The 25230-nt window shown below is 40.7% G+C and overlaps 2 protein-coding genes across 5 annotated transcripts; one reads left to right on the plus strand and one right to left on the minus strand.

The window, feature by feature from the left end:
- The first annotated feature begins 1928 nt into the window (after positions 1-1928).
- Positions 1929-23891, plus strand: slc38a10 (solute carrier family 38 member 10). 3 transcript variants are annotated; one of them, XM_086064192.1, is made up of 18 exons: positions 1929-2156; positions 2290-2558; positions 3975-4092; positions 4894-4939; positions 5117-5210; positions 5305-5448; positions 7850-7974; positions 10875-10977; positions 11848-12030; positions 13961-14072; positions 15989-16095; positions 16194-16347; positions 17906-18076; positions 18151-18561; positions 18921-19004; positions 19423-19443; positions 20007-20147; positions 21068-23891. In XM_086064192.1, exons 2-18 carry the CDS (start codon positions 2469-2471, stop codon positions 22198-22200), a joined length of 3237 nt encoding a protein of 1078 aa, XP_085920318.1. In that variant the 5' UTR covers positions 1929-2156; positions 2290-2468; the 3' UTR covers positions 22201-23891. The 3 variants fall into 3 exon arrangements, with proteins under 3 accessions (XP_085920318.1, XP_085920317.1, XP_085920319.1); XM_086064191.1 differs by lacking the exon at positions 7850-7974 and adding an exon at positions 7187-7311 and having other exon boundaries at positions 1930-2156; XM_086064193.1 differs by lacking the exons at positions 7850-7974; positions 19423-19443 and adding an exon at positions 7187-7311 and having other exon boundaries at positions 1930-2156.
- ndufaf8 (NADH:ubiquinone oxidoreductase complex assembly factor 8) lies at positions 14247-24905 on the minus strand. 2 transcript variants are annotated; one of them, XM_086064194.1, is made up of 3 exons: positions 24630-24905; positions 24281-24391; positions 14247-16731 (listed from the first exon to the last, which is right to left on the minus strand). In XM_086064194.1, the coding sequence occupies exons 1-3, from the start codon at positions 24708-24710 to the stop codon at positions 16618-16620; spliced, it is 306 nt and encodes a 101-aa protein (XP_085920320.1). In that variant the 5' UTR covers positions 24711-24905; the 3' UTR covers positions 14247-16617. The 2 variants fall into 2 exon arrangements, with proteins under 2 accessions (XP_085920320.1, XP_085920321.1); XM_086064195.1 differs by lacking the exon at positions 14247-16731 and adding an exon at positions 23984-24211.
- Between the last annotated feature and the right edge of the window lie 325 nt (positions 24906-25230).

Raw genomic sequence — 25230 nt, forward strand, 5'->3', positions numbered from 1 at the left:
CAATGGTGAAGCTGCTAGCAAGATTTGAATGTACCAGTAGCCACACTTCCCAAACCTCCTCCCCACATGTTACATTTTATTGATTTGTAGCCGCGTATTTAGTAACAACTAACTGCAGTGAAAGCAATAAAATAATTATAAAACATATACATCGTTGAAACGAGCCAATATTAGCCATAGCTGTTACACAAGTAGCATGACTCATTCAAATGTTACTATAAAACGAAATGTTATTGGTTTAAAGTTGCATTTTTTGGACTGTGCAGTCAACTAAACTTCCTCAAAGACCAAAGTAACAAATGAATGTGAGGCTACGGGAAAACGATTGGTTGTTTTTCCGGCTTTAATTGCAAACGCGGCCTTTAATTTTGCCACAATGCTGTTTTTTTTCCACCGCTATTTGCAGCAGGGCAACAACAAAAATCTATCTGACATACATTTCCATTCATCCCCCAGCTGCCTCCCTAACCATCACATCCCAGCCTCTGAATAACCTTGATCCTTGGAGATACAGCACAACCCTTCTCGAGCAAAGCGCCCTGGGTTCCCCCCCTCCCACCACTCCTCGACTCTTTCTTCCATTTCCTGGTCAAACAACACAATAGCCTTCTATCTGAGAGGGCACCAGGCAGGCAGCAGGAATAAACCATCACAAGTTACATTTAAGGTGCTGGAGTTGAATATTTATTTCTCCCCCGAGTATGTTTGAGTTTTTTTTATTTTGTTTACCCTCACACCTTTAGCCTCTGCATCCCCCCATCACCCCCCCCCCCCCCCCCTTGTTTCCCTTTCCTGACCGGAATCTGATGGCTGGAAAAACAGGATCTGCTTATATACATAGATATATTAGTGTTGTTATGATTACAAAGCCAATCAGCGTGAGAGGAAGTAGACCGCACTTTCTGAGGGTCTTCTGCTTTACGACAGTAATGTTCCGCTCCTATAACTCCATGAGACGATTTTGTATGCAAGTCTCTAATGCGGTAGTAAAGTCATAGTTAAAAAAAAAAAAAAAAAAAAAAGAAAGAAAAAAAGAACACTCCTCACCTGCTTTACTCTTTGTTGGTACGCACACTGGAAGCTACCTAGTTCATAACATAACCACGAAACATCGAATGTCTGGGACCATTGCCAACCCAGACCTACCTGTAAATAAGAAAACAAACAAGTTAAAATATTGTAATCTATTTTACTGATCAAAACTTTTGAAATTATTGAATATAACCTGCTTTAAACCTTGTTACTATTAAGGCTATTTTTACTCACTAATTACGCAATCGTATTAGTAAGGTAACAAGTAAGAAAAAAATAAATGAGTTCATGATGTGGACCACAAGCAGTTAGTTAAATGAAAACCACCTGCGAGGTTTCACTGATACTATCTGCTGCCAGCTCTCTCAACCGAGACATCTGAAAAATGGCATCGACATCTCAATTTATCAGATGAAGAGATGAAAGGCTGAAAATGTTGGAAACAAATGACTAAATTAGATTAAACCTGATTGTCGTTACATGTCACGGGTACAAGAAAACAAAATCCAGATCGCATCTTACCAGTCTGGAAGTGCTTGTTTTTTAATAAATGGAGAGCCAAGTATGTTTTTGAGGTGGTACATGGTGTCAAAAGTTTGAGTACTCTTAAGTATTTTTCTGACAACTATTTAATTTTTTCCTCTTTGCTGCAGTAATATGTTCTTACTTTCTTTTCAACTATTTGTGGATGACATATTGCTGTAAAAAGTTAGCAGAATGGTGCAATGGGTCCATTTCAGTTTCTGTGCTTTTTACATCTCTGGATAGGACAAAAATGTTCATCTTGGGAAGGCCTCGTGACATCAAACGTGCAACCACTATAGAGGCGCCAGGGGGCGTTCGAGTATTTCACGCATAGGCAAAGGTATAGGCTGTGTTGTCTTTATTCACTTCCTCGACTACAATCGCTACTTCCTGGATACGAGAGCGAGCAGGAGGGGAAAAAACAGACAGGGCGAATTTGATTTACTATTTCGAACAAAGTTGTTTTAAAACTACAGCTTACACGCTTTTAAATGAGGACAATACTCTACAGGCATAACCGATCGATGTATGACACGATGCCGCCCATGATTACATAAACAGGCCGACGCTACGCTTGGTTAATGATGAAACTTTAAACGGTAAAGTTGCTATCTTTGCGCTTTATTGTTAAACATGCCTTTGTAAGACATACGTTCGCGTGATAATGTTTTTGTAATCAAATGTTAAAAGTATTCCTCAAGTGCGTGACGTATCTGTTTACTCTCCCCACAGCGCCACGTCACTAAAAAGAGTTGTGGAACCTCGGAACTGAGACAAATCCCGCCGTGGCCAAGCGATAACTACATTGTGACATTTCGACGTTTTCCCCTTCACTGTATTGCGGTTTGTTTGTTTTTTCGTGTTGTTTGACATTTGCCTACCGAGGGAAAGAAGAAGTCGCCTGTCCAAAAATGATGGCGTCCAACTGGGGTCTCATCATGAACGTGGTGAACAGCATCGTCGGCGTGAGCGTGCTCACCATGCCCTTCTGCTTCAAACAGGTGCGTCACCTGCGACGTGCGCGCGCTTGGATTGAAATCAATGAGCGCGCGTGAGCGAGCGTTCCGAGGCCACCATTTTAAGTTACCCTGCGTTTTAAAATTGAAATTGACATTTTAAATGCTTGTGTTCAAATAGTTGGCATTCTGGGGCGTCTGCCCGCCCATAAAGTGTGAAATTACACCTCATGGCACGGTTGAGTCATTAAAAAACAACAACAAAAAACAGACAAATTCCTTTCACGTTATATGTACAGTAATCTCCTTCAAATACTCACAAAAAGGATGACTATCTCACCCCCAAACGTGTTCCTATCTGTGGGAGGCATATGACAAAATAAGCATGATATCAGTGTTAATTTCTAATAAACAAACATTGCTTTTGTGGGAAAAATTAAAGCTTGCCTCAGGATTTAACTACGCAAATATCCTGTTGGATATTTACTGCAGTGATTATCTTGTTTTACTTGCCAACAAGTTAATGAAGCTCAGTAGCTTCTCAATCGTAAAACATGAATAGTCAATGACATAGCCCAAGGTGCAGACATTTTTTTTTACTGTAGTTTCTCAGGAGTCAAATTAAACTGGGGGCCTTCATTAAGCAAGAAAACAACTATGGCGATTCCTCCAAACAATTTAGGAATACTTGTCAATGAGTTTGAAAAGTTTACTTTTTGAAATAGAAGCCCAAGGAGAATCCTTTAATAAGATGACCACGCACTGCACAGAAATAAATGTTGCGACAAACAATGCAATACAGTTGTCAAAACTAGAAGCAAACCAACTTAAATATGGGAGGGTGTATCTTAAGTTTTGTAATAAAATATGTCACGCGTGCTTAATTGTGCATACCCGTGTATGTATTTTACATATGTATTTGCCTAAGGAAGGACAAAGTTTATCTGTCAACATTAAGCTCAAAGGAGCTTTGTTGAACTCAGTGTCTTATCCAGTGTGAGTACTACCTGTACTTCTTACACACACATTTCACACACACATATAAAGCTTGCGTACAAATTCGAGTTACGTCACCGCCATAGGAACAGATCCCATGTGGCAGAATGTCTTAATGATCATTATTTGTTGTTCATTTACTGCCTCATTTCTGCTCTCGTGTGTGACTTGAAGCAAATGAGTATAAAGGACGTTCAGTGGACGAGAAGTAGAACAGTGGTAAATGTAAGTGCTTCTGGTGTGGCAGAAACGGCAGGGGAAATGACATATACATCACTTATATTACATGCTTTCAGCAGGTTGATATGCCATATTGGAAGTAATGTATTTTCTATTACTGGTGGACAATATAAATGTACCCTTGACTCCTTGCTATGTCATTTACTTTACATTGGAATGCAAAGTACATTTCAAGATGGATGGATCCATGTCCTCGCTTTGACTGCTCCCTGTTTTTGTCTCCAGTGTGGGATCGTGCTAGGAACTCTCCTGTTGTTCCTTTGCTCTTGGATGACCCACAAGTCATGCATGTTCCTGGTTCACACCGCCAGTAATACCAAGCGAAGGACGTATGCTGGATTGGGTGAGATGTCATTTGGGGAAATGTGCAGAAATGACACTTTATTAGTCTTCATTTTTTTAGAGCTAAAAATGTAGTTCAAAACGATTACAATAAAAGTTGAACAAAAACGATAACACAAAGGATTGGGAATACATGTGATGAAATACATTGAATAATGTTTTTAAAAGGTTATAAGTAATAAGCGAATTCATACACAAGCTTCCAATGCACACAACCTGTGCTAAGTCACACAACACGCAGACAGGCTAACGGATAAGACAGTTATCAGCCAGCCAACTTGATCATCTAAATCACTGACGCCCACGTCACTTACCAGGTCAAGCTTGCAAAAAGTCACAGATACTACAGTAGAATGTGAGGATAGCGACTCCAAGTGGACAATAAAATACCTTCACATAAATTCGTTTTTGTCCGATTATTTGATAGGATGATCCGTAGAATACTTGATTCTAAAAATATTAAGTCAGTGTAGCCCTACTTTTAATTGAAGTTTTTATGTATCTTTGCATATGTTATGATTTTTTTTTTTATCTGTCACAGCTGGTTCTGAAATGTAACTCTTTTTTTTTTTAGGGGATCACTGGCAATAAATCCCATAGCAACATGACAAGTGTATCAGATTATGTTTATACTGTACTTAAGTACACACAGGGAAACACTAGTAGGTCCAGTGTGTTTTTAGTGAAACGTGTGCTTTGTTTTGCTGATGGTAATATCAAAATTACTAATAACTAATTTTGGACACAGACATTTGTTTGCACGCAGATCATTCACACGCTAACGTCATGTTTGCCTTTGCAGCCTTCCACGCTTACGGAAAACCAGGAAAAGCACTGGTGGAAACTAGGTAATTTATTTGACACATTTATGTCCAATTTGTTTTTATACTGATATCTATAGACCTCAGCAAATTTAAAATTAAAGGTTTGAGGATTTTTTTTGTTTTTTTTACGTTAACATTTAAAACATGGCCGTTAGTAGACACAGTAGATTTCACATGCCGCTTCACCTGGTGTCTTTGCAGTATGATCGGCTTAATGTTGGGGACCTGCATTGCCTTCTATGTGGTCATTGCAGATTTGGGCTCCAATTTCTTTGCTCAGCTGTTAGGTTTACAGGTATGGGATTTTGAGTAAACACCTCAACACCAGAATTTAACGTACCGCAGGCAAATTCTAATTTGGTTCTTAAATTAATCCTTATTTTCTGAAGGTGACAGGCAGTTTTCGCGCGCTGCTGCTGATCGCAGTGTCACTCTTCATCGTGCTCCCTCTGAGTCTGCAGAGGAATATGATGTCCTCCATTCAGTCCTTCTCGGCCATGGCGCTCATGTTCTACACCTTCTTCATGTTCACGGTAAGCCTGTCCTTCCTCTCTCTGAACAGTCCTGTCAGTCAGTATTGTATTGATTGACTGCTATAGGTGTCGGCATTGTCCACAAATTACAATATAATATGAATTTTATTGATAAATTGATTCCATGTTTTTTTAAGCAAAATGTGTAGTTTGTAAATGCTACGTGCGTTGAATGATAAAAAATGAATAAATCTTTTCCCCTCTCACTATTGCAATTGCGATTTAATGTGCAATTATTTTTTTCAAAGTTATTTTCCCATGTGATGTACATGAGTATGACGTAGGGCTGTGCAATTAATCTAAATTCAATTACAATTTCAATTATTACACTCCACAATTACAAAATGAGCATAATCGTTAAAAAAAGTGCATTAATACTAATTTTTAAATGTATACATTTGCACCTTTTTAAATTTTAAAATAACTAATTTAATACATTTTGTTTCATCCAAAAGGAACCTGCATAATTATAGCGTTTCAAATAATTGTATTTGTTTTCATATATATATATATATATTTTTTTTTTTACGTTAAAACATTTTCTTGTTTTGTACCAAAATATATATGATCGTCTTACTGCACAGTGCACAAGCTGCACTCCGACTTCAAATTTTTGCCAACATACATAAATAAATACATATATATTATTATAAATATATTATATTATTACAAATTCTGTTTGGTCTGAAAGGAACTTACATCATTATAGTATTATATATATATATATATATATATATGTTTTATATTTATATATATATGTTTTATATATATATAATATTTTTAAATGTGTAAACATTTTCTTGATTTGTACCAAAAAAATAAATGCTCGTCCTGCTGCACAGTACACGAGCTCTAATTTCAAATTTTTGCCAACATACATAAATACATAAATATATATCATTTGGTCCAAAAGGAACTTTCATAATTGTAGTGTTTCTATTTTTTTTCAATTGGTCTTAATATTTTTAAATGTTAAAAATTGTTCTTGTTTTGTACCCAAAAAATATTGTTTGAATAATCGTGATTTCAATTATTGCCAAAATAATCATGATTATCATTTTTTCCATAATCGAGCAGCCCTAGTATGACGTTAACATAAGTCAGTAAGTCTTAAATCAGGTTATACGACACTAATGTAAACAAATTGGTGACTTTATCACTTCAACTTTAGAATTCTTGTTCAGCCCTAATTAGTAGTCCTAAATATGTTATATATTCCTATTTATTATTATTATTATTATTATGATAAGGCAATGTAATGTAGTGATAGACTCAGCTCAGGATAAAAACAGTTGTTGCATATTTTTTTTTATTACCAAAGGTCAAAAACACTCTCCTGGGAAAGATACATCAATAATTTTAGTTATGTACCATTGACATAGCTAAAGTGACTGCTAAGCTGTTTTTTTTAATTTTTTTTAGTGCAATTGTTTTTGGGGATCCAGAGTCCAGCAACTTTTTTCCGCCTGTTGCCACTCGCCTGTGTGTTTGTGTACTTACATGCACTCCTGCTTCCACAGACTTCTCACTGCAACTTACAGCAACTCTGTAACCTGGAATAATTTTTATGACCCGTGTCTGCTGTTAGTAGATGCAGGCCTAGCCTGGGTCCATTTCGAACCCTGAACCCTCTAACAGTCACAAATCTCCTTCTCATCCCTCCCACCTTCCCCCCCTGTCCTATTCTGACACCCTTTCCTACTACTCCCCTCTCTCCTGCCTGCTGCTCATGTTGTAGATAGTGTTGTCGTCCCTGCGCTATGGCATAGTGTCAGGCTCCTGGTTGGAGCGGGTTCACCTGTGGCGCTTGAAGGGCGTCATTCAGTGCCTGCCCATTATCGCCACCACCTTCTGCTGTCACCCGTAAGTAAACCATGGGACCCACGACGGGCATATTACACCATCAAGAGGGCAGTGAAGGAGGATCGGCTGAAGGAGCCTGAACTTCATTACCCTGTAAAAAAAAAAAAAGTTTTTGCCAGCTTTTTCTCATTTCTCACCTTTGAATTCGGTTTTTCCCTCAAACGTCACGTGTGTGTGTGTGTGGATGGCAGGGCGGGGTGGTAATAGTCAAGGGAAATATTTTGGACCCCATCCCATCAGGTTGAGCAGGCTGGATATAGTTGCAAAATGGTGGAAAGTGCTTTCGCAGATTAACCCTACACGTTTGTCTTTTCGTTTTTATTCCGTGTACAATTTTCTTTGATTACATCAACATGCTCTTCACGCCCATCTTTTGACTCCGGCAGGTTTCTGTGCAGCATGGGGGGTGTCCATGTCCTCATTTCTTCTGGTTTGCATGGGAGAGCAGCTCCCCCTCTTTGTTTTTCTCTTCCTTCACCTGTCTTGATTTGGTTTGCGCTGTAACCCCGACTCCCCCCCTCCCCCTCCTTCCCCTTAGATGGTGCTGTCTTCATTCAAACACGAGCTGCTCAGTGGCTGGTGGCTAGGGCAGGTCAATGTGATGCGCTGGGAGGGGGTGTTTCGCTGTCTCCCCATCTGTGGGATGGCCTTCGCCTGTCAGTCGTAAGTACTCCTCTCGCACAGGACTGGACTGTAAACGTCTCACAAGCTCAGTGACTGACATGTAGTCGACCCAATGGTGGATGGATGGTCACACTTCTCCACTGGCTAATTCTTGCTGGGAAATGTAATGCGGGTGCTGCATGGATCCTTGCATGATTCCTGAAAGCCACAACGGGGGGTGAATCTGACAATATACAGCGCAAGAGCATTATAATTGCACAAAGAGGCTCCTGATTCCGCTAATGTGCATCTCACAAGACACAATCGCAAATACAAGTCGGCTACCTCGCCAGTATTGTGCACATTACAGCTATTATATTAGACCATATATTCAATGGAAGTTTCTCACTGGTCTTCTCATGCCAATAACTTTTTTCTTGACGTAACACCGCCGCATTTAAATTCTAACAGCTAAAAATAACTTTTCTTCTTTTACATCCATCTGCATGCTTTGTCTCTTTTTCTTTGTCCTCTTCACTTTAGTCCTTGCTTTGGGTTATTTAAAATAATTTCATTTGAATGCAAGATTGGAGATAGCTTTAGCGAGTGTTGTTTGGAGGTCGGCAGGATCCAGACTCTGTGCGTGCGTGTGTGTGTGTGTGAGTGAGACAGAGAGTGGTAAGTGACAGCAGGCGGTGACTGTAAGCCAGGGACCGAAGCGAGACCCTGTCAAGTCAATTCAGAGATTTGCTTCTAAATACATTGCCCATGTTTGAATATAATTGCTGAAAATGTGCAAAGAATTCGATTTATGTAGTGCTCAATTGTGGAGAGTTTACCGCTTTAGCGCGCCTCGTTGTCAGCCATGAGTGCATGCAGTTTGCGGTCAGGAAGGCTGATATATTCTCAACAGCTCAAACATGTTACGTGTAGGCATAAGAAAGATGCTAGATGAGTTAGCATCTATTTTTAATCATTTCAATTAGTCGTCTTTGTGATGTGTGAATTTCACAAGGCACATTTATTTCACCTTACGGAGGGGGGGGGGGGCTGTAGTAACTATAATAGTACAAAACCAACCAAATTTGACCGTATATCGGCGACGTTCATTAACAAATGAGGCGCGCGCACGCTTAAAGGGGAAGGACGCCTACCCGTGTGTTTGTATGCGCGTGTGTCCGGGCGCCAGGTCCCACGAGTGGCGCTGAGTGATATTTGGCAGGATGATGTGTTTGGCCGCTTGTCAGGGCCGAGCGAGGCAGGAGCGCCGTGAGATGGCAGGCAGCTGAAGCCAAAGCGCTAATCAACACGCTGGACTGCGGCCCTCCTACAGACACACACTGATGCATTCACAGGCTGATTAAATAGCTCTCAGCACATTGGAGTTTTATTACATTCATGAACCGTGTTTACTCCCCGTTACATCATTACTTAACATTGCCATTATGACGGAACGGGAGCTGGCCTTGTTTTTTTGGCCAAAGGCTTGGATGGTGATGGCCGATCGGCTCATACAGTGACGAATAGTTACGCAACTTACACTTAAGGATCTTGCTGTATGCATTATTTTTTTCAAGTCAGGTAATTAAGAGGTGTGTCAGTACGTGTTTGTCCCTCGTGCTTGTGTCGTATTTTTTTGCTTTTTATAGACTGCTTTAAGCTACTGTAAATAAAAACACAGCAGTCTGCGCTATTGGCTCGACCATTTACACTCCATAGCTCCGCTCTTACAGTATGCCATTTTATTTAACCTTGGCATTGAGATTTAATGGTTTGTGGATTAAGCACGGTGTGGGAGTACAGGACAGTTCTTGCTCATAAACTTGCAAGCGCATGAGGAGTGAAACAGAAAAAAGAACAAGGGATAATGAAAGTCATGGCCATTTGGGCTTTTTCACTTCTTGTACATAAAGGAAAGAGTAAGTTTATAAATCTCTTCAATCCAGCAATTAAATACTGTAACAGACTTTAAATTCACTGGTTAATGTTACCATACCGCTTCCCAAAAAACAAAAGTGTGGGAAATAACACACACACACATTATGTAAACCAGCGGACACTTCAGACAGACTTGACTACTGTCACCTCCTCCTGTCACACACACACAACCCCCTCAATTGCCATTGCGTCATTTCCATCCGCTGATATTTGAAACTGCCTGTTTAGTTCCCTAAACGATGATGTGCTTGAATGTTATTACGATTAACATGATTTCCAGTGTGAGAATTGTACACGGATTTGGGAAAACTTGTTGCAGACTGTGCCTAACTGATTATTTTTTTATGAAGTCAATTTTGAAACGTTTGGCAAAGCTGGTCTTCATAGGAATTGCCTCTTTTTTTTATTTTTGTATAGTAAATTTCAAACTTGGTTGAAATGTAAGCAAAAATGATTAAGTTTCTAAGTTTAAGCACACAAAAAACAGCTACATTTTAACAAAAATGATTATCAGGTGTGAAGTGTGCTGATGGAAATTAATCCAATTAATTGACTAGTTACATGTAATTGTTCTGAATTTTTTTATTAATAATATGCATATAATGAGTAATATTTTCGACCTAAACAAAACAAACTCAGAGTTAATTATTTAACTTAATTGAGACAAGATCATCATTATTTCTGCCTATATATTTTTTGTGACATTTTTGTCTGGTTGTCTGCTGTGACATTTTTCTAATATAAAATACGTGCCTTTGAGAAATAAAGGTTGGAAAATACTGGTTTAGATTATGTTCTGAACCACAATTTTAGGCGACAGAGACCATAAAACCACTTTTTTTGGGGTGCATTTTTGGCAATTTAACAAACGCAAGCACCAAATTAACGTTGACTGTATCTAATGGCGTCGCTTCTAACTTCTCATCCGGTAACACAGACGGCACATGAATGCAGCAACAACCCACAGTGTGTTTGCTCTAGCCTGGTGTTTTTGTAGTCTGTTGCATTCTTGTCTCCCGCAGTCAGGTGCTGCCGACCTACGACAGCCTGGACGAGCCGTCCGTCAAACGCATGAGCACCATCTTCACCTCGTCCCTCAATGTCGTCACTGTCTTCTACATCACTGTAAGTGGAGACGTACCCTCTCACCACCAGCTGTGTTTGTCACACACAGACTCTTTAAGACTCCAGCGTCTCCAATTGTGTATAAATGCGGCGAGACAAACGTTCAGTCCAATGCTATTGTCCATCCAAAACATCATTATTACACTCTTGTTTTTATTGCGCGATGTACAGATAGCCAAGTCGATCAAGGACAGTCATTCTGGACACGTGAGGTGTTAGTTTTCTCAGCCTTGTGGAGGAGATTAAAGAGGAGAAAAGTAGTCATGCAGCAATGGCGCCACACGTGTTAAATCAGATTGCTCCACTGTCATTCATGAAGGGAAAAAGTCACAATCAAGTTATTCCAATAAAAGTTGTTTTTTTGCAGCGTGGAGCCGTTCTTTTGAGTGATAAAAGTGCCGCGAGTAGAGCACTAATTAGCATCAGCGAGTCAGACTGGAGTAGATCATTACGATTCCTTGAACATCTATAAATTGAAGCAAAAATCAGCCAATCAAATCATTTTGGAAAAATAAATAAATCGTTCTTAATCGAAAATCGATTCTGAATCGAATCGCACACCCAAAAATCGGAAATCAAATTGAATCGTGAGACATTTAAAGATTCCCACCCCTAGTTTTTAACAAGTCAGCTATAGCTCAGTGGTTAGAGCAGATGACTACTGCGTCGGAGATCAAGGTTCGTACTTCCATGTCCTGGTTGGACCAGATTTTAGTCCCAAGTTCAATTTCATATAATAATCATTGTTCAATATCATTTCACATTTTAAAAATTTTTCAAGGGTGTTTCCCCCCCAATTTAAGTTATAATGACAGTTGATTATGTTTTAATGTGTCTGAATAACGACACACCGAACCATTTTGCTTCCAGGTGGGCTTCTTTGGCTATGTGAGTTTCACGGAGAACATTGCAGGCAACGTGTTGATGAACTTCCCTTCCAATCTGGTGACCGAAGTGATCCGGGTGGGCTTCATGATGTCGGTGGCTGTGGGCTTCCCGATGATGATCTTACCATGCCGCCAGGCCATCAACACCATGCTCTTCGAGCAGCAGGTGATCTCGGAACTTGTTTCCCACTACCGCGCAGTACATGGCAGCATGCTCAACCAATCAGTGTATGTTTGCTGTGCTTGATTAGAAACTGCTGAGTCATTCTCTGTGTGTGACCAATGTAAGCACAGTCCTTCTCCAATATACCAAGAAAGGAACTCGTCGTGACCTCAATTTCAGTAGTTTGTATTTTATTTATTTTTTTTTAGCTTTCATATCCACACGTGAGCTTTGGTACACAAACGCAGTTGACTTGAGCGGCATACATTGACAGAGGAAAATCAAACACAAACGGGTGTCAAAATGGAGGCTCAGGGGCCGGAGCTGGCCTGCCACATCATTTTATGTGGTATTCTTAAGCCGATCATGTGCCTCGACTTCATTTCATTGTCTTTGTAGATTCTCACTAAGTAATCCACAAAGGTTTGAATTGAGGCAACAAGGCTTTTCTTGTTGGTTGGAGAGGTTTCATCTTTATTCTTAAAGGCATTTTAAGCTCTCAATTTTTAAATGTCGCGTCTTCCTCTTTATGCCTGTTGCGGTGGTCACGATGGACTTGTTGATACTTGGTATGGCTGGTGAAGGAAGGAACTGGTTGTTCACCTGCCTGGTGGCAAAATATCACATTAGTGGCCAGTCCTAACCCGTGGAATGAGAAAGTCTCTCGGGGAGAGATGTCAGTACTTTGTAGTACTGTACTCCGAGTTTGCACCTTTCACACCAGTTTCAAAATTTTAATAAAGGTGGAACATACAGGAAAGCCCAGTTGCCTTGATTCGAAATTTGCGCTTGAGATATCGTAAGAGCCTCCCACCGGGGCTGGACGGCCACAAAAAAAATCGTCTTTGGCATTTTTACTTAGGTCCGACTCTTGCCTAACATGTAGTTCTTCCTCTGATGTTTATTGACGATGTTTCACATTGCTATCTATATTTGAAATTGATTCACAGACTGGTCCCTCTAAATTGTAGGCCAGTCTAAAATGGAGAAAAGCACTCAATCGGCCCCAAAAGAGGCCGGCCCACAGGGCATCTGCCCTGTATGCTAGATGACCAGTCCAGCCCTGCCCACCACCTGCACCAACTTTATTGTGAAATGGTTGAAGTATTTTTTTTCCCTTGACTTTTTTTTTTTCAAAACTTGGTTTCCTTAATTATGTTGTGCAAATCGTCACTGTCGGGTGGAATCCTCCCATGTCCAAATTTGGACAGTTTAATCTTTTCAGTCGGTAGTATTGGTCAGTCACCATGTGATTAAAACATTTTTTTTTTATTAAAGTGTTTTTCCACATGCACACCTCTGAAGTTTAAATATAGTTAAAGCTACTGAACGTAGAATATTCCATTTCGAATCGCTACTGCCACCTGCCGACGAAAAATGAAACTGCACATATTGTTCTTCACATACACACCACGCACATTACGTCACATCCGCAGATATGGCGCGGGAAATTCTAAACTATTGGCCAGAGGCTTGCAAGGGTACCCATTGTGAACAGCTAAGGTGTTAATCTGCTAATTAGTCATAAATGGTCAAATAAAAAGCTTACTGTAAAGTCATTTTAGGGGAAAAAGTTCCATATTGCAGCTTTGATATTTATCTTTGCCTCGTGAAATATTTTCAAGAAAGACAGGGATTTTTCTTTCTAAAATTAGATGTACTTAATGTCCATGTGTGATTTCGGTGTGGAATTTGCTTTTGTAATGATGTTGTTTCAGATAACTCTGGAGTAGTAAGCTAATATTTGGATTTGGATTAGTGTTAGTGCGTGTGAATGTTTTTTTTTTATCCTGCTGGGCAGTGGAAGATACTGCATAACCGTCTGTAACCTTCAGAAACAAAAATCCAATATAGCTAGTCATAATGAACCAAATTGTTGTGGTTTTGTTTTTCAAGTGTTGTCTTCCCTTGTTGTCTATTTTATAACTTGCAGCAGAAAGATGGGACATTTGCAGCCGGTGGATACATGCCTCCTCTGCGCTTCAAGATGATCACCCTCAGCATCGTTTTTGGCACCATGCTGGGAGGCATTCTCATCCCCAACGGTACAGTCGCTGTGTGCGTGTGTGTGCGTGTATGTGTGTGTGTGTGCAGCTTGTTGACTGGCGGTCTGGAAAGGTGCACGTGTTTCTTTGTGTGGGCAGAGTCACTGGGACACTTTAACGACCCGTGTGAATGTGACTTTATGAGTCAGTGACTGTCACACCGGAACACAGTCCTTAAATCAGGGCTCTAACTTTTATTTCCTTTCAGATGGGTAGACAGAGGGTTATGGGCGTTATTGCCGCAGACGTTCACACACATCACATACACACCGCGGTAATGTTGCTGACTCTGCATCAGGTTCACTCTGTATTGGTCCCACTCACAAGCTTCAAAATGGTGGAAGAGTTGCAACTGTTAGAATGAGTTTTCTCGCATTCATCCTTTTTATGGGGACTGCGTGTTCAAGCTTTGATAGGTTGGACGCACAAGCAAAAACACACTGCTTGGCTCTTTGTGTATCTAATCAGACTAATAGACTGAGGAGCAGGGAGGTAAGGACCCTGGGGAGAAGACACACTAAATCTGAGGGAGACAATATGGTGTCCGTCCTCTGGATAAACGATAGTTCTCGGGGTCTGACATCCAGCCAACTCGGTCGACAGATACAGGGGGTGGGCCGGGGGCAGCCCGCCGCCAGGAGCAGGATGCCAGGGATGCGAGCCCAGAGCGAGGGGCTGGGCGGCAGCTGATTATGAATGGCAGTTGAATGGAGCTGCAGATAAGGAGCATGCATTTGGGGAGCAAGAGACAAATCCCTTTTGCCATTGTGTATTGTGACAAAATCAGGTGACTTTGTGTTTACAAGCACTTGGAGTGGCAGAAGCTCATCTCTCAAAAGTGTACTCAGCGCTAATCATGTCAGCTTTTCAATATTTAATCAGTGGTGCTTAAGGTACCTCCGCATCAGTGATGATTTAACACAAAATAAACCGCGTAACCCCTTCAGACCCGCATTTTTTCTGCTGGGCATTTCAAAACAATTTTTTTTAGCTGATTTTGACTCTTTTCCCGCATAAGAACAACATGGAAATTTTTGGGGTGTCAACTTGCGATTGTGATTGCATAGCTAAAATCCAATCATGAACCAAGTGTTGACATCATCCAAATTAAGAGTTTTAATGGTTTAGACACGCAAATATATCATGTCGCTGCAGACATTATGTTTGTCAAACCTTTTTGTCACAAGTTTTGCTCTGACCAACCAAATTGGAGCATGAAAAAAAAATGCTGTTGTAAGGCGAATATGAAATCTGATTGTTTAAAGAGACAGCCCTTTTGCTAATATAGTTCAAGTTGCACCAGCACTGGGTATATTATATTGACATGGCAACACATAGGTTGTAATCTGATTGGACAAAAAAAATTAACATCAGTAGGGAAATATTAATGCTGTTTCTTGTAACAAATATTAGAATTTAGGTTGCATATGTACTAGAGCTGTCGAACAATTTTTTTTTATCAGATTAATCACATTTTAGAATTCTGATTAATCACGATTAATCGCCTAATAAAAAAAAGGCTTTTTTTATCAAAACATTTTCCCTGCCTAATTTGAAGAGCACCGGTTATGTGTTAATTCTTATGACATTTAATATTATGTGTACGTCCTCAACATTTTTTGATCCACTGCACACGCGCATCCTCTTTTTCTCATCAGTTACTTACTTGCATAATTTAAAATGGGGAAAAAAATTGACCCCGATATTTTGACATGAACAAATATTCTAAATGTGATACGCAAACGTTCATTATATGCTTTACTTTAATACATGGAATTATGTTTATTGCTCAAACTTGACAGGACTAATATGTAGTAGATATGTGCAGCCAACTTTAAATACATTTTCCTGATGTTGCTGATTAAAAACCACTGTGGGACGACAATGTGAATTTGTCTGCTTTTGTGTGTCTATAGTGGAAACTATTTTGGGTCTGACGGGAGCCACCATGGGCAGCCTTATCTGCTTCATATGCCCCGCTCTCATCTACAGAAAGATCCAGAAGAATAGCATCATAGCTCAGGTGCCATATTCATTTTTCAGTTTGTTGGGGATCAAAATGTATCACTATCAACATCTCACAATATGTCTCCGACTCTCCTGTTTCTCACCGGCCATTAGCTCGTACTTTGCGTGGGTCTGGGCATCCTTCTCATCAGCACCGTCACCACTTTGTCCATCTCAGCCCAGGGCCCCAGCACCAAAGTCCAAGCTCCTCCTCCTCCAGCACCCGACAAAGGCAACATGCAACTACCAGACATCATTGAGTTGCAAGGTAAAACACGTGACTTGGTGGCTGTAACACGTTAGCTAATAAGGCTAACATTGACTTCAACAAGGGCATTTATATCCTGCACAAGAAATGTAAGGAAATTGTGATCCTCATAGTACGGTCCAGAAAAAAAGAAATAAAGCGACATTATTTTTCATCCCATGCCTAACAGAATGACTGATAGGGAGACAGGCAGGCCAAGGAGATAAGACTTTGATAGTATCTCTGAGCATCTCTGAGCGCCTGACATTGATGGAGCAAGAGTGATGCCCTTCAGACTGAGGCAATTTTCTTTACACCCCTCTTCCTCATTTCCTCTTGACACCCTTCCCCCACAAAGTCTTCCAATATCTCCTTGGGCACCTCAAAAAGGCCTTTAAGCTGCATCTGTATAAAGGAGAAAAGGTAATATTAGTTTGGCAGAGAGCGCAACTGGAGGTAGGAAAGAAAGCTGAACGTTGACGTGTTCAGTTTCACTTCCCCGCGTCATGCTGTAGTTGTACCATATCTACCGTTGCACCCGGTTTGCTCTTGCATCCTCCACCTGCTTCCTGTTTGTCACCTCCATTTCGGCTTATTGCAATTGGTGATACAGTAATGCATTTTGTCCATGTATTGTTCTTGTCAGCATGGGCTGCCATCTAGTGGAGGTTTTGGCATCAATAAGAGCTGCTCAGATTTACTTAACAAGTGAGCAATTAACAAGCTCATAAAAATGATGAATCAACATTACATTGAAAGATTGTTATTTCTGTTTGACAAGAGAAAGTTAGCAAAATTATTCTGAGTTGGAACTTTTCCTTGGTAATTAGTGTGAATATATGGTAATTTACAGGAAATAATGAACATACATCATTTGTTTACATATCCCCTGACAGAATTTGTAACGTATACGATTTGACTCAAATTCGTTTATAGTATGTTTAATGGAATTCAACTAAACATAGCAACTGAAGCATATCAGAAAAGCACAAGTGTACCAGGTTAATCAATACATTTTATGTGTAATATAATTCAAATTAAACTGTAAAATATTTCAGAAAATCATTAAACTAAACATAGAAAAAAGAAAATGCTCCTAGTTCAGTTATAAAAAAAAAATCCAATATTACTGTAAATAAGCAGAAAATATGCATGTAACAGGGAATTTAAACATAGTTGAAGATAATCTTGCAGAATAAATTTGGTTTAAAAAAAATTCTAGAGTTTCTAGAATTATTGAGGCCATACAACCTTTTTTTTAAGTTGTTGAAAAATCAAATTATTACTATGTAGTTCACAATAAATTAGTCTCATGTCATTGTAAAATGTATATTTAAAAACAAATTCATCATTATAACTATCACGTTTCAAAATATGTACTACCTAAATTCCTAGCTAATTCCTAATGGTCAAAAATGGCACAAGTTCCAGGAAATTTTCTGGCCCTTTGTAACATCTGACAAGAGGACAAAGTGAAACAGATGGCATGTCAGATGTACTGTTTCATAGTTAAGTAATCAGAGAAGTAATTAAACACATATCGCTCCATGGAAATTACATTTAATTTTTCTGTCCATAGAGAATCTTCCAAATGTAAAAACAGTCGACATCGACAAGCCTGACCTGCCATTAGTGGATGAGCTGCAAGATAACAAGAGGCAACCAGTGGAACCCCTCCAGATAAAAGGACCAATAGGACTGCCTGAGATCAAGAAGGAGGAAGAGGTGCAGTTAGACCGCCCTGATGCCGGTAAGGAAACCAAACTTAACATGACCTGCTTCTAAATTGGACCTCATGGAATCCAACTTTGTCTGTTCACGCAGGCGTAGTAGCCCTGCCGGAAGGAGAAGCCCACCGCCACGAACCGCCTATCCCGCGTGACGAGGTCCAGATTGACACCAGAAAGAACAATGCAGAATTGGAAGAGGAAAAGAAAACAATGGAGGAAGATCACAAAAGAGAGGCAGAGCCAGTCGGAGGGCAGGGTGCCGTTAAAATGGAGGAGAGTGCGGAAAACGTACTGAAGCCTGCTGTAGTGGTTGGGAAGAAAGAGGAAGTGGACCTGGGCGGAGGTGAGGTGCGGTCCAATGAGGTGCTTGAGAAGGTGGCGGAGAAGAAACAAGGCGTACCGCTGAAAGTGGAGAAGCGAGATGGTGTGAAAGACCCACACGTCGCTGATGCTGCAGTGGAGCGAGCAGACAAAGTGGACAAAGATGCCGAGGCTGTAGGGAAACGTGAGTGATTGATATTTCCCAGCTACTAGATTACAGGTGTTAAATTCAAGGTGTGCGGGTCAGTCCGGCCCGTCACGTCATTTTATGTGGCTCGCAAAAGCTTGCAGTAATTTTCTAGTCATAAAAATGATAATGACCAAAGGCAGGTGTGATTATGTAATATGATGGTATGCTTAATTAGGTTCTGAAAGAGGACCTTCTTTTTTTTCTAAAGGGCATTTTATATTTTGTAAGGTAGCGTGATATGAGATTTTTTTTTTATGTAAAATGTGTGTATCAAGGTTGGAAAACACTGGCCTGGGAAACTAGAAAAACAGCACGTTGTATCTAACTGACGTTGATATTTGATGCGATTTTAGTGCCACCTGCTGCTGCTGCTGCTGCTGCTGCTGAAGACGCCCAAGCTACAGACAGCAAAGATGCTGGAGATGAGAAAATGGATGGTGAGTGGGAACTACACGTTTAATTTATTTACAACCAATAAATACAGGTCTTCAAGCATGTAAAGAAAGTTTCTAGTTGAGAATACATATTTATCATTTGTGTAAAGAAGGACATTTTTTGGTGAAACCGACAATGTGAGAAATGATCTGCCGTATATGCCACTTGCCACTTTTAATCTCACTTTGCTTCTTTTATCATCGCTGTGATCCCTTCTTGCTTATTGCACTCTTTACAGATAAACTTGGGGGTAAACTGAAGCAGAGCCTTTCTCTGACATTTCAAACATTGCAGGATATACGCTTGGCATTTTATTTATTTATTTTAAATTTCTGCACTTTCTTATTCTGTTGTTGACTTCTGCCCCTCTCTCTCCTCCTAAAACTTTACCTCTTTGCTCCTTTCTCTGCCGGATCACAGTGATAAAAAAGCTGGTTGCAGGTATGACAACCCTCTCGCTCCACCTTCTCTTGGTCTGTTACTAAAGTTTGAAAACACAGCATTTATCCACGTGTGTGTTCACGGATATATTCATTGTAATAATATAGCATATTGTGTGATTAACTAAACTCACCATCCCCACTCGTCTAACATAGTTCTCGTTAACTAGTTCTTGTAGTGCTTAGATTTTGTCGTAGCGTTGATTTGTGTTAGATAATGCATCTATTAAAGAAGTCGATGTACACTCACCGGACACTTCCTTAACAAAGTAATAGAATGCTCAAGTTTGTTGACGCTGCCTGAGAGGTATTAATTTAACAGTTTTCTTATTGCATCATACTGAGAATTGTTCCTAAAAAAAATCCCCTTTCAGTGTCCCTGTAAAATGAGCATTTTCCTTTTTCTTGATAGGCAAACATTTTGCTACATTCGGAAAGTGTCCAGCAAGTGTATACTCCTTTCCCATTCCCTTCTCCCATTGAAATACTCGGTCATGCTAACTAAGGGCTTCTACGGTCTGGTTTATTAGTCCACCGAATATTGTGTTGTCTCCATCCCTGTAGAAGGCCAGCTGGACCACGCGGTACTGCTGCAGGTCATCAAGGAGCAGCAGGAGCAGCAGAAGAGACTTCTTGACCAGCAGGAGAAGCTTCTGGCAGTCATAGAAGAGCAGCACAAGGAAATCCACCAGAAGCAGCCAGGCGGTATGTGAACTATTTTGCACAATTTGATGGCCATGAAAAATCGAGTGAATGAATACCCAACTAGGGAATTGTGAAATGTTTATACCACCAATTATTACTTACCTATTAGCTACTGTTTTTGGTGCCATCTTGTGGCATGTTAGGGTATTTCAGAAAGAGCACAAAAAAACGGGAATAGCTAAGGATAAGGTTCCACAGAAAAAGAAATTATGAATACATGGAGTCCTCGAGTTACGTCATACGCGACCTACGGCGTTTCGACATACGGCGCCCGCACATCTGGCTCTAGAGCCTCAGGTTGCAGATCGCTGGTTTAAAATATTAACTCATTCACTCCCAGCTGTTTTACTGGATTTTGATTGATTTTGCAAGGCCCACAGAATATTGTTCTATTGCTATAAAAACATGAAACCTACCAAAAGAAAGATTAAAGTCTCTTCGTTCATCGGGTATTTTTTTTAAATTTCTATCTGTTTCCGTTCTGCAGCGATTAGCATTAAAATATAGCTAGGTTTCATCATTATTCACAAATCTATTTAGAATTTTGAGTAATTGAGCTTTTTCAACATGGTCCTGATTCATTTCCTATGCTGTGCTTCCACCTGCTGGCCGTTTTTTGTAATAACTACCATTTCTTCAACCGTTCTTTGCAGTTGAGAGACTGCATCAAAGCCTTCTGTATGCTCTAGCATAAAAAAAAAAAACATTTAACAAAATATAAATACGTCTTAGGGTTAAGGTTAGAACGTATTTATACGTTTTTGGGAGCAAATGGGTTCACATAGGCAGTTATAAATACTTCTGGGCGGGGGTGCAATTATTCAGGGCTCAGTTCCTGTCGCCCACAAATAACTGCTTTACTGTAATACGTATTGAGATTTCTGAAAAGTGTTCATCCATGAAATGTGCTGCTCCTGCAGACCTCCAGGAGCACGCGGAGGAAGCAGATGGCGGCGCGGCGAAGCCCCGAGACTCGGCCTCAGATTTGCAACAACCTGAAGAACCAGGCGCCGTCGGGGCTCCGCAAGTTGCCGCGGCCGAGCCTCGTGCAGTGTTGCCGAATCCAGCTCAGGCTGAAGACAAAGGACCCGAGGTAGCCAAAGTTGCTCTTCCGGCGCCTTACAAAGAGAACAAGGCAGCCGAGTCCCATCAGGAGAGCGAGCTGGGGGCGAGAGGAGTGCCTCTAATTGGGAGAAAACCCGAGGTCCAACAGCCGGTAGCTCTAAATGAACACATTACCCAAGTGGGAGATGAGGAACACAAGGTAGATGATGAAAAGCAGAAGTTGGAGAACGAGGTCCAAGCCAAACTGGAACAGCTTGAGAGGGAGAAGAAGGAAAAAGCGGTGTTAGCGAACAAGAGAGCGGAGAGAGAAAAATTAGAAAAAGAACAGCTGGAGCGGGAGGCCAAGGAAAAGCTGGCCAGAGAGCAGGAGCGGCTTGAGAGGGAGAAGATCGAGAGAGAAGTGCAGGCTCGGGTGGAAAAGGAACGACTGGAGAGGGAAAAGAGAGAGAAGCTGGAGAAAGAGAAGGCGCTAAAGGAGATATTAGCGCAGGAGGAGAAAGCCGCCGAAGAGAGACGCCAGCAGGAGATTGAAAAAGCAGACAAAGCTTTGCTTGAACAAAAAGAAAAGGAGGCGCAGGAGCGAGCCAAACAAGCCCAAAACGCCGAGCACGCCGCACAGGGGGCTCCAAAAGAAGACGGCGAGGCTTTGAAGAAAGGAGGACGAGACCTCAAAGAGAAACTTGCCGCCGAAGCCGACCCGGGAGAGGACGGCGAAGACGGGCCGGTCGGAGCCCAAGCTGGCCCTCGGGGCTCCCGTGAGAACGCGCGGGACGAGGGGGAGCTGGATCTAAAGCGGAGGCGCCGGGCCCTGGGACGCGGCGAAGACGCCGGCGCTCCGGAGGCGCCCAGGGCCGTGCACGGGCTGGAGCCCCTGCTGGAGCTGGGGGGGCCCGACCTGCACGTCGCCCTGGAGGAGAAGCTGCTAGCGGGGGCAATGGTGCACTCGCGGCAGATTAAGCAGACCTCAGAGGACAAGGAGATGAAATAACACGCATCACATCACACATTCTCTTTTACACTTCTAACCTGGACAGACTCCAAATTTATACCAGGAGACCCATGACGTCGTTGCCTTAGACCCGCTTGCCTTCAGAATTGTTACACAGAAATACAGTGGTGCCTTGAGATGTGAGTTGCAATTTTGACAACAAAACACTCATATTTAAAAATCATCTTTCCCTAATGAAAGAAATGAATGCCCTTAATCTGTCCCAGCCTCCCCCCAATAAACAATAATTCTCATTCTGGTGTATGCGACGAGGCCACCGAGGACAGTAAATAGTCATTAAGACAAAAACGAAGAAGACTTACAACAGTAAGCTGTGGTACTGAGTCTTTTTTTTTTCCACATAGAAGGATAACGAATATACTGTATGCCTGTGAGTATTGTTATATTGTCTATATGTGTTGATGCACTGATTGTGTTGAAATATATTTTGCTTAAAGGGCTACAACACCGACTCAGATGCTATTCGTTAGCCTGTCTATTGCTTTGTGCTTTAGCATTAAGCTAATGTGGTTGTTTTGAACACGTGTAATATTCTTAATTTTATGTTTACAACAACAACAAAACTTGTCTTGAAGCCTCTTTGAAGGATAGTTCACAGTCCTGCTGCTTGTTGTAAATTGAGTTGAATTCACTTATCTCAAATGTTCTCGTATCGCTTGGCATCACGGTATACGACTTAGCTTTCAGGTGACATTTTAGGATGAACCTAAAATGCACTTTGACCTTTACAGCGATTAGTACATTTTCCTTTATTCATTCGTATTCATCACGCTGTTCACATATTGACATCATGTGACCCAAGATGTCACATCGGCGTCAGCAGCTTGAAACAGACTGGAGGGGAGTCACTCAAAAGGCACAAAAGTGGGCATCTCCTGTACATTTTCATAGTAAAAAAACGCCTGTTGTGAATTTTGCTGTTCTGCTCCTTATTAGAGAAACAAAAGTAATGTGCATTGAGGTTTGGAGGTCAAATGAAAGTCACCTGGAAAGGCTATAGTGCATTTGAGGTCCAGCCTTAAATTTCCCCGAATATTTTTGACTTTTTGTTTCTGTGAGTAGTGGCTTTAGTGAAAGTTGAAAATTGTCCAAAGTCCTTATTAAGGAGCAACGAGTTTGTACATATTAAGTTATTTCAATGAGTATTAAATTGTTTAAATGTACATACAGTACTTCTATGCAAATAGATTCTATTGAGGGTGGATATTATCGAGTGAATATCATGAGTCACTTTATTTTATTTTTGGGCCGCATTTACCTTTGACCTGCCCATTCTTGTTTTCTGTATGTTTCCCTGCTCTGAAGTTGAGGTGTAAATACTGTGAATCTTGATCTGATGTTATTGTGTATACTTTTTTTTAAGTCTTAAGTTCAACGTAATGCAGGAGCTGCTTGTTATACTTTTGCTTCTTCACCCATTACTGAAGTTATTCATTTGATTTCCCCCTTTGATTTCCGTGCCTTGTAATCCATGTGCAGCAGTGGTCATGTCAGGTATTTTTGCTGTAGAATTACAGTAATTTATTGAAACAAGCAGCGGTATTGTATCAGAAATGTAGTACAAACAATTTTGTCAGCACATGTATCGCTTTTGTATAGAGGTATTTTCTGGCTATTTTTCTATTTACAGTGTTGTTATGTGTGTTCAGATAATAAAGGCTCTATCACAATGGTGTGAGTCCTCTGGGGTTCACTTTTAACAATCCGGACACATATACAACTTATTTACACAAACAACAGGATGAGTTTCAAACTCAAGAGCTTCAGAACTGTGCAATCAATTTATTAACATTGCTATAGAAATGTTGAGTTTTTCATAAATACCACATGATGGACAGTCCTTTTTGAGAGCATTATGACACCTATTCAGTACATTCCCAATCAAACTTGTGATTTCGCGACATTGTTCGTGACTTCATTGTCACAGTTGACTTCATACATTACATCCTCAAAGCCAAATTGGGATTTTTCATTTGGGATTTTTCTTGGCCTGTAACAAAGGAGACAGCTATCAATAAAAGAGACTTAAAGAACAATTTCCCACTAGTAAGTTACTTACAGCATTTGCAAAGCACGTCTTCAGGGCTGCAAATTCTTTAGCACAATGGTCTTTCTTCAATTCCTGCTTGCTTGTTGCGGTAGCTGCCACACATTTGCCATAAGCTGCTCCCTGAATTACAAACATAGGACGAGAGTCCAAGCAAAACCATACGTTTTTGTTATGTAGATTTAGAACAGCGGTGGGAAGTACAAATATTTAATTATTGTACTTAATAGATTTTCAGGGGCTTGTGTAGGGATTTTAAAACAATACATTAGTTGACAGTGACATGACCTCGCAGTCAGCTGGTTTTCAAATAAAGGTAGCTCAGAATGAAATGCGAATAAGCGGCGCTTTCAATGCTTACCTCTTCTGCACATTGTGCAAAGAATTCTGAAAAGCGTCGGAGTTTATCCCGGCTACGATGCCAAACGTTTGACCCAGACATGGGAGTGCCGTAATGACCTAAACTGCAATTACTTTATCGCAGCCTGATGATGATAATAAGAATCCAGGGGTTCTGGGAGGTTCGCTAACTACTCAGTATTTTTAATGTGCCAAACATTTTTTTAAAGTGTTAAGAAACAGAAAAATTCCCAACAGAGGGTAAACACTTCGTAACTACGTGGACGGCGCCATTACGTTGTCTGCGTAATTTAACAGCACCGCGCTATATTCTGCATTGTCATTCGATTATTCACTTGTCAATCAAGTGACAACAGCAGTTTTGCGTTGAGTGATTGGTTGTTTCATCTTTTTAGGCGTTTCCACATGACAGGGTTTTTTTGTAGTCACTCACTCAACTTCCTTACGAATGTTTGCTAACTGCTTGATTGTTGAATGTGTCAAGACGTTTTTTTTAAATAATGTGTACAAATTAAGAAATAATAACAACAAAAATACCAGACGAGCTACATTATTTCTGTGTTCTGATTTGCTCATTGGTTCGTCCACCAAAAGTTGCCAAT

This window comes from Leptonotus elevatus, chromosome 20 (genome assembly GCF_054856555.1).
Source record: "Leptonotus elevatus isolate MCC_2025b chromosome 20, RoL_Lele_1.0, whole genome shotgun sequence".
Lineage (NCBI taxonomy): Eukaryota > Metazoa > Chordata > Actinopteri > Syngnathiformes > Syngnathidae > Leptonotus > Leptonotus elevatus.

Coding starts and splice junctions, on each gene's coding strand:
- ndufaf8 (XM_086064194.1), bottom strand. CDS start 24,710: ATGTCTGGGTCAAACGTTTGGCATCGTAGCCGGGATAAACTCCGACGC. Junction 24,392..24,629: donor TTGCACAATGTGCAGAAGAG/GTAAGCATTGAA, acceptor TTTGTAATTCAG/GGAGCAGCTTATGGCAAATG. Junction 16,732..24,280: donor AGACGTGCTTTGCAAATGCT/GTAAGTAACTTA, acceptor TCCTTTATACAG/ATGCAGCTTAAAGGCCTTTT.
- slc38a10 (XM_086064192.1), top strand. CDS start 2,469: ATGATGGCGTCCAACTGGGGTCTCATCATGAACGTGGTGAACAGCATC. Junction 5,211..5,304: donor CTCAGCTGTTAGGTTTACAG/GTATGGGATTTT, acceptor TATTTTCTGAAG/GTGACAGGCAGTTTTCGCGC. Junction 16,348..17,905: donor AGACATCATTGAGTTGCAAG/GTAAAACACGTG, acceptor TTCTGTCCATAG/AGAATCTTCCAAATGTAAAA.